The sequence below is a fragment of the Polyodon spathula genome, chromosome 1, assembly GCF_017654505.1.
Source record: "Polyodon spathula isolate WHYD16114869_AA chromosome 1, ASM1765450v1, whole genome shotgun sequence".
Lineage (NCBI taxonomy): Eukaryota > Metazoa > Chordata > Actinopteri > Acipenseriformes > Polyodontidae > Polyodon > Polyodon spathula.
In genome coordinates, this window is record NC_054534.1 from 28,925,232 (window position 1) to 28,945,682 (window position 20,451).

A 20,451-nucleotide genomic window follows, 5' to 3' on the forward strand; every position below is an offset into this window, starting at 1 on the left:
CACTAGAACTGCCGGGTTTATGCTACTACCTAGAACAGCCAGCAGTAGTCATTTTGACGGGTACATTTTAAACAGCTTCGATATGAAAATGAAACGCAAACTATTAGATACAACTCAAAAGATTTATTTATGTACATCATATCTAATATTTGCATAGTGGAAACACTATTTAAATGAAAAAATAAACATAAAAGGCTTTATTTTCAAAATTAGCGCATAGAATGAATTACGTAAAAAAGAAAAACTAATAAAATGAACTTTTCAAAAGAAGATATTATATAACCAGTTTACAGCTGGTTACACATAGGCCTACATACAAAATTGTAAAATCGAAATCATTATTTATAAAAAAGAAAATAACTCTGTTCACATTGTGTAACGGGAATGTGCATTCTGGGAAACATACTTCAAAGTAGCCCCCTGTGGCAGGCTGGTGAGTGGATAGAGGCCCAGAGACAGTCTGGAGTTCAAAAAAATAACTATTTTATTATAAACACAAAAATGAAAGGGCACAAGGGCCAAAACAAAGCAATTTAAACACAAAATAAACAAAATAAAGCAAAAATACACTCGCAAAAATAAAGGTTTCCAGGCTGGGCAATGCCTTCACTGGATTCAAAACATTCAAAAATCACAAACACCAAAACACCAACCTGCTTCCTCAGCTCCCTCCTCCTAAATGAAAAGCAGAGGCCTCCTTTTATGTCAGGTGGCTGGGCACCGATTGATCGTTAATTAAACTAATCATCTAATCAACCCCAGCCACCTGAACACAATGAACCAAGGCAGGTAGGGGAATTTAACCCCATCCCTGCCAATTTCTAAAGAGCAGAGCTGTGCTCTGCCACACCCCCATATTAGCACAATCCACACAGATGTAACACTTATCACCTTATCGCTTGCATTTACCACATACTGCTCTTTCACACTGGGCACAGATATCAGACATTTTATTTTTATTGCATTTAGTTACCAGCCATTGTTTTCTGTTGCGTGTGTCACTTTATCCAGCTTGAGCTGTGTTTCCTTGCCGCTTTGCAGCTTTCTGATCGAAATGTTTCTGCAAATGCTCCATGGCTAGCATCATAAGATGATATTTCCCCCTGTGCATTCATTGTATAAAATGAAGATATTGACGGCTGCCATATCCAGTACATTGTAAAAATACAGCAACTGGACACCGGTGATTGCTTTCACAGAGTAGTTTTGTGCAGATGGTGGAAACTCTCTTATCGCTTTGTTTACTGTTCCAACTAGGTTGTTGCTTTTTTTTTTCTTCGCCTCAGTGTGGATGCTTCACCCTGAGGTGGTGAGCCTCAATTGGGAGAGGTTCGGGAGATCTGATATAGATCTCTGTCTCCCAGGAATCAACCCACTGTCCCCTCTGGTTCTCCATAATATGAGTTGAGGACCCGCTGGCAACAAATGCCTCAGTTTTTAGCCCTCGCTACTTGTTACTTTGGTAACGCATAGCCCTCCAGTCGTTCAGCCCTTCGATGGCTGTGGTACACTTGCCCATACGGTAATTTTGTATTTGAAGGAGAACATTCGGTTATTATCATAACCCTGGCTCCCTGAAATGTAAATGTAACTGATAAACTTCAAGGTCATTGCATCTATGATTGCAGCAGGCTTGAAGGGAAAATGACATTGAGGTCTGTGACCGCAGGTGTTTTTTATGTCCTTGGGGGCGGGCCTTGACAATCACAGGCTTATTGAGCAGCTTGATATATATGTTTTTACTGATTTAACAATGCATCTTAGGAAAGACATTTTCCTTTTTTATGGGAAAGTGTTATTGTTCTAAAAATTACAGTGCTAGGGCAAAAACACGCTCAGTGAGCTCAGTGCTGTACTACTATTTGAGAAAAAGGCACACATCCAATTTTGGTTGGGTTTAACATGCACAGGCATTCCAAAAAATCAGACAGTAAAATATAACTGCCAAAATAACCTGATGTTAATCGAACATGTTCACAGGCATGTCTGCAAAATTATATGCCCTCCACCTGTACATATAAGGCTCTCTGTGTGATGACCCGGCTTGGTAAATGTAGTGCTGCTCTGCCAATGATAGTTTTCAAACAAAAGGTTTGTAGTTTTTTTTTTAAAATATTACAAAACTCAATACTGTATGCCAATATGAAATAATTCATTCCAAATTAATTTAGTTATATGCACGTGTTCAATTTGTGTTGGGTTTAATATGCACGGACGCTCTGAAAAATAGGACGTTAAAATACCAACTACGTTAACGCAATTAAAATGCTTAACAATAAATGAATTATAGTAATCATGAAGTCTGAAGTGTGTATTTCTAAAGTTTTTTGTTTAATACAAATCTATACTTTTCACAGTATCTGTAACATTCTGTATTATACAGATACAGTTTCTGCACTGTACCCAATATGAGTTCCCATGGTGGGATGTTTACAATAATGGAAATTTTGATTTCCCTCATTAAAGGGGAAGTCGGTTTCTCTTGATTTGCTAACCCATTCTGCCTCCCACGTGCCAAGGTCCAGCATTTGCAACGCAGGTGCGCTTAAGTTTGCACCTTGCCTTCTATGCTTTTAGCAAACTTGGGCCTTTGGAGTATAAATATATAATGTTGTATCTGTTTATTTCCTGCATCTGGATATTGTTTGACATTCAAATGTACCTGCAACAGCAGCTTATTGATTCAACCTCCTAATAATAAGAATGGCTTTGCAATAGGTTTTTGCTGTAACCAAGGCTACAAAGTCTCTGTGTGATCAGCTGTTATAATGGACGTGATCTGAGCACTGATCTCTTGAATTTGTTTTTCTTTCTTTTTTTTATATAAAAAGATAAGTGATGGGGGGGGGGGTGGAAATAAGTCAACCACGTGTTGAGTTGATTACATTTCCCAACAATATACAAAGTAAATTTTCGTGTCTAGGAGGAGTGATTGGTGATAGCTTGTCTGGTGGACAGCTCTGAATATAAAACTAGGAAACAATCTTTTGAATACCACTTGTTTTTCTTCCATATTTCTATTTATGAGTAATTTTTATTTAATTACTTATCTTTCATCTCCCCCACATGTACTGATCTGATTATATTTTTTTTCTCATCTGCAGATTGTATTTTGTTTGTAGCTATATAACTATTTTTGTTCTGTTTTCCTTCATACTTATTGATAAAATAATCTTATAATTTATACCTCTGGTAAATCTTTATACCGGTTAATCTGTAGATTTACCGATTTTTACACATGAACTGGAATATGTATATGTGTGTGTCTATAAATAATGATAAGTAGTGATTATAATATGTCAGTGCATATCACCAATGCAGTGGGTGGATGTATTTTAAGCACGTTGTTCTTGAACGTCGGCTGAAGAAACAGGAATGTACCCCAGGCAACTTGTTGGCAGACATGGTACTGTGCTGTAAAGGTCATGGAATACCAGATGACAAGCTGGGTTCTGCTGGGGACCTTGTCTTGAAAATAATCAGTGTGTACAGTTGTACCCTCAAGCCTAGTATTGGGCTCAAGGGGTATTGTAGTGATCAAGTCCCGTTGTTAAGAATACACTGTTGACAAGATATCTCTTGAATGATTTAAACTAAGGTTCACTGAATTTGGACCATGACTGTAATTGAACAAGCTCACGCTCAGGTGCTCTTGACTTGTTTTTTTTAAGGCCACAGGGTCATGTTTTAGGTCAGAATGTGATATATAATGTCCAGTAATACTTTTTTACATTCAAGGTAAAAATGTAATAATACTTTTTTTGGTTGAATTACAAAGGTCTTGTAAAAATATATTTGATAATATTTCGAATTCCTCTTTTTTTTCTTTAATTATTTGAAACACCTAACACATTGCATCCGCTTATAAGAGTTCATAACAGTATCTTTACACATTTGCCTCATCATCAAAGATGTGCTTAAAATGTACTATTCCTACCTATGAAATATCTGTGGCTTACATTTGAATTCAACAATTCCTCGACAGTTCAATTTGGATGGAATTATGATCCCTTCTGTAGACAGTGTACCGAGTGTAAATCGCAACAGCAGCAATTCCTGTGCATAATAACAGACCGGATGAGCAGCTACTCCTATCCATAATAGACTTTCTCACAAGAGTAACACTGGAAAGTGTGATTTGGTACTGGAAAGCACTCTGTCAGAGTACTAGGTGCTAGAATATGAGGGAAGGTGCTGCTAATAAGAAAATGGGGTGGAGTCCATAGTCATAAAAAAAAAAGAAAAAAAAACATTTATGCAAGGCTTTTGACATTGGAAAAACACTAAAAGATGTTTAATAACCCTTTTGCTCATGACTAGTTTTACCAGCTGATAATGGGAACATGTGTGCTCTTATGTGTAGGTTACACAATGTAGAAGTTACTTTCCTGATTGATTGCAAATAACTTTGTGGCACTGTATACAGATAAGGTTAAGTCTTACATCACCTACTGTTGTATTCACTCAGATTGCAGTGGTAGCCAGGGCCAGGGGCAATGCAGCAAGTGACACAATGTTGCAATCCTGTTATTTTTGACCAGGTTTTAATCAGCTGCATGTTTATGGTATTATCGTTAAGATTGGTTGATGAATAAAATAAAATAATGGAGGGACTTTATAAAACTTCTATCAAGTGTTCTAATTTGAATTATGCTACTACATGTTCTAAATATGTTTTCGTTTTGTTTTTCAGGTCCGCATTGAGACAGCAACAACATTGAAACTTGATATCCTTTCAATTTTGTATTTAATCATGTTAGTTATTAGCAAAGGTATTTACGCTTTAGGATAAACCCCATACAGAAGAATATTGAAAGTAATTTTCTTTCCTAACTTTTTAAGGTGAATTTCAGGGAGCAGGTGCTAGGGCTTCTCCCCTGTTTTTTGCTCCCTGTCAATCTCCCCATTCTGGTTAGTTGGATCCCTGTCGATATTCATTTCCTTGCCATTTTCCCCTATTTTAAACTGTTTGTATTGCCCTGTTTTTGCATCTTGCTTTTTGTTGGTCTCATTTTTGTTTGGTCTTGCTTTTCGGTATGCTGCCTTTTTGGTCTTTTTCAGCAAGAGCAGTAAAAAGTGAAAAAAGCCTATGAAGAAACTGCCTTACACATTCATTTCTGCATTGTTACAACCCCGTACTCCGTACTTTACTACATGCATTTTTAAATTTGAATTTCTTAACTTATTTACCTGTGGATGATTTTGAATTCAGAACGGAACAGTTTTTGCCAGTAAGTATATACTGAACTGCCAGTTAATTAATCTCACTTAACATTTTGACTGCCATGCACAGTGGTAAATGGTTTGCAAACGTGGTCCAGAACGTTTTATCCTGTAGGGATTTATTTATTTATTATTATTATTTTTTTTTTTTTATAGTTTATTTTGTTAACAGTTTGGATATTGTTTTTCCTCAAATGTTTAACTGTAGGAAAACCAACTTTACCAGCAGTAAACATTGCATATATTTTTATACTATAATTTGTTGGTAAATATTTTATAAAAGCTAATATCCAGACTTCTATATCTAGTTTTTGAAATGCTGTGTATTTCTGACTTCCACTATGAATGTCCTTTTGTCTATGTACAGTACCTGGAGTCCATTTTCAGCCTGCTCTTCCAGTTGCTTCAGCAGGTGACAGAGTGTGACACCAAAATGCATGTCCTCCATGTGATCTCTTGTGTCATTGAAAGAGTAAATGTGCAGGTAAGAGTGTGTCGAAGGCATGTCAGTGAAACCGGTACATTTACGGCAATTGAATATCTCCAATCGTAGTACAGAAGAGCTTGGTTGACCCTGAAGACAACGATTGCTCGTCAGTAATGGTACGATTTTGGCAAGGTCATTTTTAGTCCATTTCACGGCCGAGGTGTGGCAACGCTTCCATTTATGTCCAGTGCTTTCAATATGTTTGTCACAGCTTGCTTTTTGTCTGTAATCCACGGAAACATTACATGCTCTACAAAACATCATGCCACCACTTTCATGGAATTTCCCCTTTTTTCACTCCTGTGCTTAGCAGTGATGTTTGGCAAAAATCTGCTTTAAAAAAACATTGAGGAAACTTGTAGTAGTTACTTTTTATATACAGTGCCTATAGAAAGTCTACACCCCCTTCAGCTTTTTTCATATTGTGTTGTGTTAATGCATTAAAATGAGGATTCTTTTCCACTTATCTACACACCATACGCCACACTGGTCTTTTGATATTTTTTTTTATACCCATCCCCTGATCTGTGCCTTTCAACAGCTTTGTCCCGGAGTTCTTTTGAAAAGCGCCTTGGTGGGGTAGGATGTGTAGATAAATGAAGGCTATAAGGCAACAAAAGGTAAACATTTTGAAAGGGGGTGTAGACTTTTTATAGGCGCTATAAATTAATTAAAAAAAAAAAAAAAGTTAAGTTTACACTGTCACAATTTTATCTAAATCCCTCCTGCCATTGCCATCAACTGTGTACCCAATTCTCTAGATCTTCTTCTTGGATACAGAACAGAATTTAGCGAACCATAGTGGTTACTTGTAAGCATTTTAAGAGTTTCTTTCAGCTTTTTTGGTTTTAATAAACAAAGATTTTTTTTTTAGACGCTCAGTTGTTGTACAAGTACTAAGCCCTTAAAATTACACAATAAAGACATTTGGGAACACAGTAATGGACTGAATGTTTGTTTGATATTTGGCTTCACAGTTCTGATGTTATTTCAGTTCCCCGATTGTACCCGCTTAGCTACAGTCTCCTGCAGTTTAAATTACTTGAAATTTGTTATTTGAATAAGACATGGATAAACACATTGTGCATGGAATAAGACATGTTCAGTGCACCTCTTACTTTGCTTTGTGTTTTAAAATTAAAATAAAATGTATTTTTAATTCGTAGTAAGTGTTCTGATTTTGCTTTGTTTACAGGTTATAATATGTTTATATCTTTTGGTACGATGACTTCTTATAGTTATAAGAGTGGTGTCTCTTTGCTCCGTCTCACAGGTTGTGTCACAAGCAGAATGCACGGAGTAAGCTGTTGCATACATTTTGTAGCGTATGTTTGTGTTTTTATAGATCAGGCCCTATGTAGGGTGCTTGGTGCAGTACCTGCCTCTCCTTTGGAAACAGTCAGATGAACACAATATGCTGCGGTGTGCCATCCTCACAACACTCATTCATCTGGTTCAGGTACAGTCACTGTCTGAAAGCATTTCATTGTTTTATTATTATTACTTATTTATTTACTGCATTTATTAATGTATTTCCCATGAGTTTTTACTGTATCGATATAACTAAAATAACTGTTTTAAATAATCTTTTGGAACCTTGCAAACCTGTATTACTTGCTTAGTCTCAGATTGAAAACTAACAATAAATGGTAATGTAACATTGCATTGGAAGTGTGCTGTCATAAAACTGTTTGAATAGTTTCATGCACACCTTTGGCCGTAGCAGAAACGAAGGAGATCTGTAAATCTTTCCTGTAAATGCATTATTTTAAGAGCAGCCTTAAAACAAGTTTTCTATAAACACCCTGACATTTTAAATGCTCCCATTTGGTCCATACCACTAAGTTCAGAGTTGAAAATACTGAATTTAAAGCTTTATTATAAATACTTAATGTAGACAATTACAAAGAATTTGGCCATGTAAGATAATTCAGTTCCACATAAGGAACTTCCCTAACCTTTACCAAAGTTTAAAGACATCAGAAATGTTAGATTTTTGGTGTCATCATGGGGTTAGTTTGTATTCATTCATTGGTGTCAAAGGACAAAATTGGTAAGGTTACTTTTATTTATATTTTGATATTAGAGTACCGTTAGTGGCGGGATTCTGAAAAATCTAACGTTGTACATCTCCATGTGTTGCTTCAGACTCTAAGTGATGTACCTGTAATTTATCTTTTCATTGTCAACATCCTGACAACTTTTTACACTGATAACTTTAAAGTCTGTTTGAAACCTTTTTTTTCAAAATGGCCGCTACAATGCCCTGGAATTTTTGATCTGTCCTCTAAATCACTGCAGGAAGATTTACAAAATATATATTTATATATTTAGAGTTAACTAGGGGGGCAGTAACTTTTTCACACCTGAAGATTGCATGTTTGATTACCATGCGCACCGAACAAATGAAAGAAGCACCAAACTTTGGTGTAATTTTTTCTCTGACTCCCACTATATACTACTACAACCCACAAAAAGATCTGACCAAATTCAATGTGAAAAATGTGCAAAAATGCAGAAAATCAGACAAGGGCCAAATACTTTTTCATAGTACTGTCCATTATTGTTGTATGTTACAACTGCTTCTACTGTGTAGGATCTGAACATAGGACACCACCCACTCTATCTGGCGGGTGTCGGGGGCCAATACAAATCTGCTATATATCAAGGCCTGTGATATAGCTAACAATAAGTACTGTAAAACCACTCCCTCGTTTTATTGGGGGCATCAGGGTCCAGTATTAATCCTATACACAACCTGCTTTTCTCATTTTTCATTAGAAAAAGCAGCACACCATTTTAATTCTTACTGCGGAGGGTAATTGCTTCTCATCAACTTCAGTCTCCTTTGCCAACAACAACATAGGAGGCTTGTTACTAGGGAGCTGACGTCACTGCCTTGTGGTTTTTGCTTGTGCATTGCTGCCACACTTGAACTCAAAATAAAAACTGCTTTGGCAAGTAGATATTTATTTGCTTTGTGGTATTGTGCTATACGTGTGTATATGACAACAGTACTATGTTAATGCTTTGTTTTTAATTGTTTTGTATATTGTTGTTGATGTGCAGTACGACATAAAACTAACAGTAATTCTAAGTGCCTGCGTGTATTGCAGCTAGGGCATACGCAGTTAGACAGTAAAAATGTTTATTTTTTATTTTTTATCGTTTCAGTTTTAATGGGGAAATGTACTGGAGGTTTAATTGGCATGTTTTTGTTTCCTGTATGTAAAGCCCTCATCAGAGTAAAATGGCAAAGCTAATATGTTGTTTTTCCATTTCTCACATGGAAGCCCATGCCATTATCTGTCCCAATGAGGTGAGGATATACTGAGGAGTACCTCATTTGAATTAACCCCTGCCTGAGAACAACCCCCTGATCCCCGGGCTAGCTATGTTTTCGTCCTTTATAACGTTGGCTGTCCTTAAAGCTGAACTGCTCATTTACGCTGGCTATGGACCAATTCTCTCTTGCAGAAACATTTGTTGAGCTTTAATTGCTATTTATATTTGGAACAAATTTTATATAGCTTAATATATATATATATAGCAATTTACCAGTCTGGCGGTGGTTGCATTATTTGTGTTCTCTACTATTAAGATTTCTGTTTATCTTGTCTGGTTTTTTTTAGTTTTATAACAATTAGCCTTATTTGTATTTAAAGGGTATTCCTGAAAAAATCTGTTTGGAAATCCCAAAGCCAACATTTGGAGGGTGGTTAATATCTTGCCTTATTAGTTTAATTGCTTCATCATCAAGCAGTTTGCATCGACACCCTAAGAAATAATGCGTAAAAGCCAATGAACCTCTTTCTAATATACCTGATGCATTTAAAATGCTTTGGCCTTTTTATTAGGAATTTTGTACTTTTGCATGGTACTTTTCTGTGCTTTTTATGGTGCATTTTCGACTCTGGAAGACATTAGAGGTGAACAATTTAGCTACATGACGATTGAGAGAGACATTTTTTGTTTGTTATTTGCTTTGGTGACAGGTTGATATTGTAAAACATTTCAATTAATACCTTTTCCTCATTTTTAACATTACTTTGGGGCAGCTACAGTGTGAAAGTTGATTTTGAAGGAGCTGTAGACTGTTGTCAGGGTAGATAAACTGCTTTTCTAATCAGTCTGGGATACTGGTATGAATATATGTATATATTTTGTATAGATATCTGCTCTATTCTCTCAAGAAAGATTATGTAATTTATATTATTTTGCAAAATGAACATTTAATAGCAGTTCCCATATGCCTTATGCTTATTAACCATGATCTTAGACAGTGGAGGGTAGGGCGAGTTATTTGGAGGAATTTGTTAGTGCACTGATTGGTTAGAGAGTACCCAGGGTTATAACTGCATTGGATAACAAACACTTCAGATATTTTGTCATTGTCTGTCTGTCAGGGGCGTTCTGATACTCGGATTTTCGGAGTAATTTCCTTTAAGATGTTTTTGTTGGCGGCTGTTAGATGAAACCAAACAAACATAAAAGGTGATGAAAATATTTAGCAAAACAAGCAAATGTCATGGATTGGTCTTGTAAATATGACCATTCCTCAGACCTAAGAGCTCTGTGACAATCTCAGAATTCACTGCAGCGATGATTCATTTCTTAGGAAACAAGAAGTCTGGAATCAAAATGATTTTAAATAAAAAAGATAAAAGGCAATGTAACATATGAACAATGCAATATATCAGTATTATTCCAAAACTTAATACCAGTGGTTTTATATTGCAGTCTATTTATGCTTTGGAAGAGACTCTTATGGTGCGGAAGGCATTTTTATACGGTACAGTCTTGGACCTTGTAGTAAGACCATTTTCTGGTGAAATTGGCCCAGAGTTTGTTCTGATGCAAGACATTGCCCCTTGTCATACTGCCAGCATTGACTGATTTGTCTTCAGCAGGAGACACTAAAGGATATGGACTGGCCAGTAAGTTCAGACCTTAATCTCATAGAACACCTTTGGGACCTTCTAGGATGTTCTGTTTGTCAGCGTTGTAACCCTCCATGTGACATCAGGGATGTCATCCACCGCATGATTTGATACTGTGAATTGCTTCAACAGTAGAGGATCCCATACTTGATACTGACACATTCATTTAGACTATTTTCAAATTGTCTGAAAAATTGATCTCCAGAAACCAAGCCTAAGGGTATATTGATTTGTATAGGTATAGGGCTGAGAAGCGTGTCACAAATGTTGCGCACATAAAACAATTTTGTTTATCAATTTCAGTGTGTAAAGTGTGTTCCTTTTTTTTTTTTTTTTTTTTTTTTTTTTAAATATCCTCGGAGCATTGTACACTAATACCATAGCAGAATATCACACTGCCCATGAGGTGACGTGGGATTTGTTTTATCTGCTGTCCAGATGGGGTGGATTACCTTAAAGTTGTTACGTTTTGGAGCCAGATTACTAGTGGTGATATTAGCCATTCTTGGCTCCAATGGTTCCCAAAAGGTTTATGCTAAGAGCATCTTGTGATACCGACTAGTTGGAAAAATAGCTAATGTGGTTTACTCCATTCGAGCATCCGGTCATATTGATGAGGTCTAATATCTCATGCTCCTGATGCCCTTTAAAGAGTAAGCCTTTTTAGCATTCTGTCTTCATTTAACAAATAAAAAAAAAAAAGCTCTGGTTGATTGCCAAGAAAAAATACTTGTTTTTTTTTGGGTACATGTTAGAAATACCAAAAATACAACTATGCCCTTTTGATAAAATAAAAAAAAATACCCTTATGTTTTTTTTTTGTTTGTGTGTTTTTTTTTTTTTTTTTTAAAGATTTTTAACTATTGTGGTGTTTTTACCCCCTGCATTTTATTTCATAGGGTTTAGGAGCAGAAAGCAAGAACCTGTATCCATTCCTCTTACCAGTTATTCAGCTGAGCACAGACGTTACCCAGCCTCCACATGTCTATCTGCTAGAGGATGGTTTAGAATTATGGTAAGTCAGCTGCATATAAGATGCATTGCTTTCTTTATAAGTTTCAATTGTTTGTGTTCATTTTGTAGCCATCATTAAACAAACAACACTGTACAGTTTGTATACAAAGGGCCCCACTGACACCATAGCATAAGCAGCTTGTCAATGAACCAAATTTAATGATTTGGTTAAAATCTAAGTGGAAGCAAGATATTATTGACTTTTTAAAATGTGAAATCCCGGACCTTAAAAAGGAATTAGTGTTATCAATTCTTAAACCTGATAATTAGGTCGCTGATGGCAGGGCCTGCGCAAGGGTTTTTGCCACCTTCCCTAGTCACCCTAGTCACACTTTATATATATATATATATATATATATATATATATATATATATATATATATATATATATATATATATATATATATATATATATATATATACACACACAATCATCACTGGTTACAAACTGTAGTGACACCTACTGTCTGCTCTATAATGACAGTATTTATGATCAATGGATTCTACCACCATGCATGCAGGATACGCAGGTTACTTAAAACACATCATATTTTCATTGTACCTTATTTGTACAGTACCGTATTGTGTTCCTTAACTACAGAAAAACTGGTATCTAAAGTGTAGGTTAGGGATCATATAATCGTGCACAGCAAATCCTCCAGTACTTTTTTCTATAGGCAGATCCTTAACTTAAAAAATCTTTTCCGATGTGTTATGAAAATGCTTAAATGGCTCACAATCGCTCTGATTTCAGTGCCTGAGCATCAAGGAAGTGATCTGTTTTCCTTGTTGTGTCAAGGTAATAATAAGCCAAGGGGAAATCAGATATTTTCTTTCTGCGCCTTCCAGCAGTGTTGCCAATTTAGTGAATTTCTGGCCAAATGCGACTTTATGGGCTGGCTTAGTGAGATTTGTTGTCAGAAGCAACTAGCTACAAATCTAATGATTTTCTAGGACAGTCACCAGAGAATTTCAGAGATATAATATCGGTAAAACGTTTTGATTATCCTGTATTAGCAACGTCCTTTTATAAGCGCCATTTGTGCCAAAACTATCTGGCCGCTAGTTTGTCAATTCGTTTGTTAATTTGTGAATTGGTCAATTTGTCCATCAATTCGTCCATAAATTTGTCAGTTCATACAGTAATTCGTAAACCTATTTATTAATTCATCTAATAATTAATTAATTAGTTTGTCAATTCATTAATACGAAAGGCTATACGGACCTGCAAATTTCCAATCAACCTGACAAACTTCCCAACGACCAGACAAACTTCCAACTGTCAATCTCGCACTGTGCCAAAAACACTACAACCTTTCTAGCCAATGGGAACATATGCTAATATTTTAATCAATGAAAATCCAGCTTCACTTAAAACTGCTTCATCCAATAATATGTAGAAGGGCGTTTTCAAAAGATACTCTATTTAACAAGATACTTGACCTCCGCTGATTTTCAATGCGTTTGTCAGGTTTATTGGAAATTTGTCAGGTTGATTGGAAATTTTCAGGTCCGTATATAGCCTTTCGTGTTAATGAATTGACAAACTAATTAATGAATTATTAGATGAATTATCAAATATGTTTACAAATTACTATATGAATTGACAAATTTATGGACGAATTGATGGACAAATTGACCAATTCACAAACAAATTGACAAACTAACGGCCAGATAGTTTTGGCACAAATGGCGCTCTATAGACATGTGGTCTCGTAGGCAAGTGCTTCAGGGCTCGCCTGTTGACATCCACTTTATCCATAAAACCCAGTCTGCTGCCATCTTACTCCTGCATTGTGTTGTATTAGAACTGTGTCAGCGTTCTGCGGAATGTCAGTGCTACTTCACAGTGTGTTACATCATTTTGTTGTAGACTTTTATATAGGGAAGTGTTAAATAGACAGTTAATCTTTGTTCTATCCAGTTTGATTAGTATAACAGGTTCATGTCTCTAGACAATGAAATTGTAATCTTAAAAAAAAAAAAAGCTGTTGATTGCAAAATGACATGTAGCCAAGAGAAACCATCTGCATACTGGTTTCTATTTGAAGGTTGATTGCAGGTTGATGTGATGGTTGCTTTATAGCTGGCATGTTGATTGCTGCTTGGTGAGGACAAACCTTGATGAGGGTGTAAGCTGTTTTTTTAGTGTCTTCAAAAAGTCGTTGGATGTTCGAAATGATAACAGTGCCCTCACAGAGGTACTGTATGTGATGCACCTGCACTATTTCTGGGCCTTGTTTCTTTCAGGCTAAATTTGTCTCAGGTTCTGTGATGAAAGTCACTAGCTTGTTTTAGTTAGTTTCCATGGATACTAAAAGCATTTTTGTTCTATAAAATTGTACATTAAAGTAATTTTCTACTGCATCTGTGTGCACTAAGGTCTCTTTTTGTTCTTTTTTGGCTTTTTACATTAGGTCTAAACAGAATAAAATACATAAATTCATACTTGGGATTTTATATGAGAATTATTAAGTATTTTAAACATCAGTTTAACATCAGTGGCATACTAGAGGGATGGTTACTAAGGAAATCTATTGTTTTTGCAAACACAAAACTTTTTATTTGGGGTGTTTTGTTAATGTGCCATGCTTTTAGAAAAGCTAAACATTTTAAAGGAAAATGTGAAAACGTTTACTTGCTATCAGCCTCATTGAAATTGCAAATGGTAAAAACATGCAAGCAGTAGAGTGGAGTGCCCTGGTTGTGAAAGAGTTTGTTCTGAGGGTCTTGTATAAAAACCGAGGTTGTGAAAAAAACAGGTTAATAATTAGTACAGGGACGAATATTCAAACAAATCAGATGTTCGTATTTGCTAGAAATTACAAAAATACCTTGCACTTATTTATCTCCACACCAGAAACTGCACAACAATTAAAAAAAAAAAAAGTGATATGAGATTTTTAAAAAGGATCAACAGAGCAGCTCTTGAGCCTCTATTTAAAAGTTTTAAACACCAAACTAGATTATGCGCATGCTCGCCTAGTGACCTTTATGGAAAGCCATCTAGGTCAAAAATGCATTTGGGCTACCGAGGTGGCACATCCAATAAAGGCACTCCGCATGAGTGCAGGATGTGCCCTGTAGCCTAGAGGTTGCCGGTTCGAGTCCAGGCTATTCCATTGCTAACCGTGGACGAGAGTTCCCAGGGGCGGCACACAATTGGCAGAGCACTGCTAGGTCGGCCAGGGTGTCCTTGGCTCGCTGCGCATCAGCGACCCCTGTAGACTGGCTGTGCACCTGCGGACCTGCCTGTAAGCTGCCCAAAGCTGCGTGGTCCTCCGACTCTGAGGTGGCTGCATGGCAGGCCTGCAGAGTGAAAAGAAGTGAATGGCTGATAGCACAAGTTTCGAGGGCACATGTATCTATCTTCTTCTCTCTTGCAGATTCCAAATTTTAAAAAAATGCAATAAAAAAAATAAAAAAAATGCGTTTTGCTGCTTTGAGTGAGCCAGAATCTCATGGGACAGAAAAAAGGCAAGCACGTCATTCTGAAATGCCTCGCTTAAACAGTGCCCAACTTCCTGGAAATGTTGTGTAGTGATTTTTATATAGATTGCATATATTATTTTTTGTTGCGACTTTGTCATGTGGAATGTAATAAACGAGAACAAAGACAGTGAGTTTTCCTCCCCTTCAAAGAATACAAAACGTGGAAATTGTAAATTGAAGTGTTTTAAAGTTAAATTTCAGTTTTCGTTTGCTTGTTCAGCTACAAAAAGGCACAAGTAAACCATGTTATTACTTTATACAAATGTGTCTATGGCTGCTTTTTACTGTGTAGAAAAAGCACTGGTAAGGAATGAAAAAAATAAATAAAATGTGTCACCTTTTATGTACTATTTATTTCGGTAATAAACAAAACATTTAACTTGAACTGTTATTTGGTATCCTTTGTTTTATAGTTAATTCACTGAGGTAAAGCAAGTCCTACATAACTTATTCTTTACTCCTGGGATATTTTTCTACTGCTGCTGTGCTGTCTCAGAGCAATATAATTGCTTTTATTACTTTTTTAAAAAGATAAACAAATATTTAAATCATGACGAATATTCGAACGTGGAAATCCTGTGTTCGTCCCAGTACTGTTTAGTAATATATTGTACTGCCACACCAGTTCGTCTAAAAACTGTTCTACCAAAATGTGTTGGATGTTGAAATAATCTCCAAAGTTTTAATGATGCAGTGGGCCATCTGGCACACAGAGTTTGTTTAAACAAGCAACATCTTTAGACATGACTAATTACATGGAATAACTGGTACTGGCTTGTTTTCACAAACCTCTATGGTCATTAGTTCCCTCAGAGTCATGTGACTTTGATTTGTTTCCAGGTTAGTGACACTGGAGAACAGCCCATCCATCACACCCGATCTGCTGAGAATCTTTCAGAACATGCCTGCACTGCTAGGTAAGCATACCTACATTTAGCTACAATTAAGTTTCTGCTTTAGAAATGATTCTGCTAAGTTCCCTTTTTATTGAGTTTTATTTTGTGTCTTTCTCCATATCCAAAAAAAACTTGCTGCTGTTTTGAGTTCAGATCATTCTTATGGTCTGTTGCACGCAATGGTCAATCAGTAAAGGTTTTGTCTTGCGGTGTAAGCTGATATGTCACCGTCTATTCTTTGACCTGAGTAGGAAATTAACTGTAACTAGCAGATGGATCTCAATAATATCTAGTTTGTGTGCTTTGTAATTTCCCAAAGGCTTTCCGGTTCTGAACTTATAGCCTACCAGCTGATAAAGGATGGAGGTAATAATGTGAGAAGACCTAGAAGGCATTTCAACAAGCACCGAAGAACCTGTAGGAGTTATTAAAATCAGATGTATAGATAGAGGTAGATACTATAGTTAGAGAGATAGATATAGTATGCTAGCTACTGGATAGAGATAGATATGGTGGTAGATACTGTAGATAGAGAGATTGATAGGGTGGTAGATACTGTAGCTAGAAAGATGGATAGGGTGGTAGATACTGTAGATAGAAAGATGGATAGGGTGGTAGATACTGTAGATAGAAAGATGGATAGGGTGGTAGATACTGTAGACAAGGTGGACAGAATAGCTAGATAGACAGGTAGATAGACTAGCTAGAAAGATATGATAGATCGATACACATATTAATGGTATATAGAATGCAGATGTGCTGTATCAACAAACGTCTTTTTAAATAAGCTTACATGAATTTCCTCTATTTTAAAACACTTTTTTTTTACATCAGTTATTGTGAGATTTGTGCTTTTATATTAATGATCTGATCTTTGAAAATTGAATTAGATTATAGGTGATTTATGAAGATTTTCTGGTTAAGATTATTAGACAAACTCAGTGTTGTGTATTTAAGCATAGTATTGGGTTGCACATTAGAATAATGGCTGCAAATTAATATTAACTCCATTTCTAGCGCCTCCTCTGGTGTTGCACTTGAATTCATTATGAAATGATCCTCTGGTGTTGCACTTGAATTCATTATGAAATGATGCACATTTTTTTACATTATCATTTTTTACTAATTAAAGCTTGGTGCGCACAGGTTCAGCAAAGAAGGAAGAGACATGCAAATTAAATTGCAATGTGTTGCTTTTTTATTTGCTCTGCAACGGTGACTGTCTAACAGTAGCATTTATAAGCACTGAACTAAGCAGAGAAGAAAGATGCAAACAGGGGAAAGGGTAAGAAGTCGAGAAGCGTAACACACTTTGGGGGCGAGAAATACACACATGAGGATAACTCAGAGAGGATGTGGAGCAGACAAGGGACATGTACATTAAATTAAGTGCAACCGTACAACAATTAAACAACAAGTGGAACAGTCATTTCAATTAAAAAGAGAACTGTTCATTGTATTTCCTTCAGCGAATGGTGGCAGTTAGTGTAGTACACACACACTGAATTTATGAACTGTTAAAATAACTTTCAAGAAGTATTTAATCGAAGAGCTTAGTTTGACTCAGAATTATTTTTTTTTTTAAATAAACAGGACATCAAAGTACGAAGTTGGAGCTAGTTCAAATATGTAATTATTTATTGGAATTAATAAACCGATAAATGCATTTGAACACAATTTACTAACATCCCCACAAGTCACGCACATCAGCAAAATTTGTGGACACTAGCAAAAGTCACGGAATCCATGAAATTTGCAACCACCGTGACTAAATCACAGCCCTAGTAATGCATGAAGCAGCCTCGGACTAGCCTTGTAGCATTCCTGTCGTCCGTCAACCTTGCCCTTGTGATGGCTTGGGTATACTCACCCATTTGGTAATGGTTACATTTTGTACTTGAATGGGAACATTAGGTTATTATCATAACCCTGGTTCCCTGAAATAGTAATTTAACCATTAACCGTCATGGTTGCTGTTTCCATGATTGCAGCAGGCTTGAAGGAAAAATGACGCTAAGATCTGTGAGTGCAGTCCTTTATACCTTTGGGGGCTGGCATGACTGCATCAGAGGCACGGCTGAGCAGTATGGTTATATTTTATTCAGGTTTTGGAGTTTTTGGATGTAAATACCCATTCGGTAATGGTTACATTTCTATTTCAGGGAACCAGGGTTATGATAAAAACCTAACTTTTTTTTGTCCAAGAATGTAGTTAATTGTGAATATATATACACTACACTTAAAAACAAATCAGTGCTATAATATACAGCTCATTAGAAATAGTTTGATGAAACATTATGATTATTGTAACTTCTAAAAACACAATACATTGTTAAATTATATTATTGTGGCAAATTCCTATGTAAACTCTGTGATCAGGCTGTTAGTTTAAACCATAGACTTTGATTTTTGCATTCCTTGTTTAAATTGGATGACGGAAATGCCACATTAAATTCCATGAGTAGGTTATACATCACTGTTGAATCCAATATGCTTTCATGTCCAAAACATTGTCCCTTAGCCATATGAAAGAAGGTGCGAGTAACATTCAATGAGAGCCTGATTGCACCTGCTGTCTTTCAAGCATGTCTCGATTTATGAGCTTGCTACCTATAGTTGATAGCCTATAATAAGACAGATGATTCATAACTCTGGGGATTGGTATTGGTTCTATAATAGCTAAAAGATTTATGAAGACATCTTCAGTTTAATCTTCAGTTGTTGCTCTTGACTCTGCTAGTGTTTATTATGTAATATATTAACTTTGATCTATGGCTTTTAAACTGTAGTCCTGCAGTTGTGTGTGTTTTTATTTTTATTTATTTAAACACACAAAACAGGTAATAAGATTGTGATTTTGTGACAGGCTGCTTATTAAGTCGCAGACCTCATGGAAAAGTGTTGCATGTCTTTTGAAATAAAAAATATATATCTTTCACATTGTATATTATGCTCAATGTAACCGTAAATACTGCAAAAATAATGCTCATTCAAAACATGCATGTTGTAGATCACCCTGCCAAAAACAAATCCATCAGGAGACAGGTATTGGAACAGGTGTGAAGTCACTGCTGCTGTGCTCTTCAAAGCATTCTCTGACCCCACCTCACTGAGGAAGCTAGTCAGCCCAAACTTGCATCGCTGCATGTTCTGTTTTGAGGCTTGTACAGTATGTCTTGGAATAGTCTCTGATATCTTCGGTAGACCTGATTTCATGTTCAGTCATGCCCAATCTGTTGCAGCTACAGGAGGCTGTAGCACTCTAAACTGTATTTTGTATTGTGAATTAGTTAGTCATGGTTAAAACATACAGCAGGCACAGTAACTGCTCTTTCACATTTTAAGAGAATGCTCCCACTGTAACGCTGGGGTGACTGGAATTCCAGACTGCCGATTTGGCATCTTACCATCTTTCAAAATGATGCTCTCAATTACTTAACTAGACCCTTAATTGAACTGATAATTTGCTTAATTAGACCTTTAACTTGTTTTCAGCTCTTAAACAGTTGCAGTTCAAGTTACTTCTCAAATGTTATAGCTAACTTGAAATATGCAACTGTTCAGAGCTATAACAAGTATAAGGTCTAATTAAGCATTTTATCAGTTCAATTAATGGTCTGATTAAAAAATTGAGAGCTCTGTTGGAATGAAAACCAGCAGACACAGGGGGTTGCCAGGACCGAGTTTGAGAAGCCCTGAGCTAGAGTATGCTGCTTGTGCTACTGTACTGCCATGTTATTTGTTTTTAAAAGCCCAACCGCTTTGCTTTCTAATGCTGCCAATTTTGTTTTTGTTTAAGTTGTGCAAGTTAGGCATGAAGCTGGTTACACGCAACTGTATTTTTTCATCATTATTATTTAATTTTATAAGACGTTTTTGGTGTGTGTTGCAAAAGATTAGTATTTTTGCTGTTTAAATTCTATTAAAGTTTGATATTTAATGTATTTATTTTATTTCTTCCTATGGGACCATCTTACTGTGGACTGGTTTATTTAAACATTACCCAGCAATTATATGGAGGAGGGTTTTGTAAATATAAGTGGAATAAAATCATGCCACTGTAAGTGCCTCCTTTGTGACTTTCAGTAGTTGTGAAAGCAAGCATGAATTGAATACTGTCTCCCGTGCTACTTTGAATGTGCACCTAGAGAGCTCCATGCTAATTTGTGTGAAATATTATTCCTAACCCTGGCTCACGTGACTAGGCACTTGTTGTGAGGGGTCATTGTAATGAGAACAGTGCAGCAAACACTTAACAACATCCCAGAGGTGAAGTTTGTAGTCTTCAAAAAAGTAGAAACTGCAAAGAAAGACACATTCATTAAAGCGAGCAACAATGAAAAAGGAAATGTCTTGCATAAAGTTTATAACGTGCAAATTGTTACTATCAATTCCAGTT

General features: G+C 36.2%; 1 protein-coding gene across 1 annotated transcript in view; it reads left to right on the forward strand.

Annotated features, from left to right (window-relative positions):
* LOC121316904 (importin-11) overlaps positions 1-20,451 on the forward strand; it is a 174,426-nt gene that overhangs the window by 70,415 nt on the left and 83,560 nt on the right. Inside the window, exons 17-22 of the mRNA XM_041252240.1 lie at positions 4,694-4,727; positions 5,191-5,231; positions 5,591-5,707; positions 7,056-7,169; positions 11,550-11,665; positions 15,997-16,073. Of these exons, the coding sequence (XP_041108174.1) occupies positions 4,694-4,727; positions 5,191-5,231; positions 5,591-5,707; positions 7,056-7,169; positions 11,550-11,665; positions 15,997-16,073 (499 nt within the window). The remainder of the gene's footprint in view (positions 1-4,693; positions 4,728-5,190; positions 5,232-5,590; positions 5,708-7,055; positions 7,170-11,549; positions 11,666-15,996; positions 16,074-20,451) is intronic.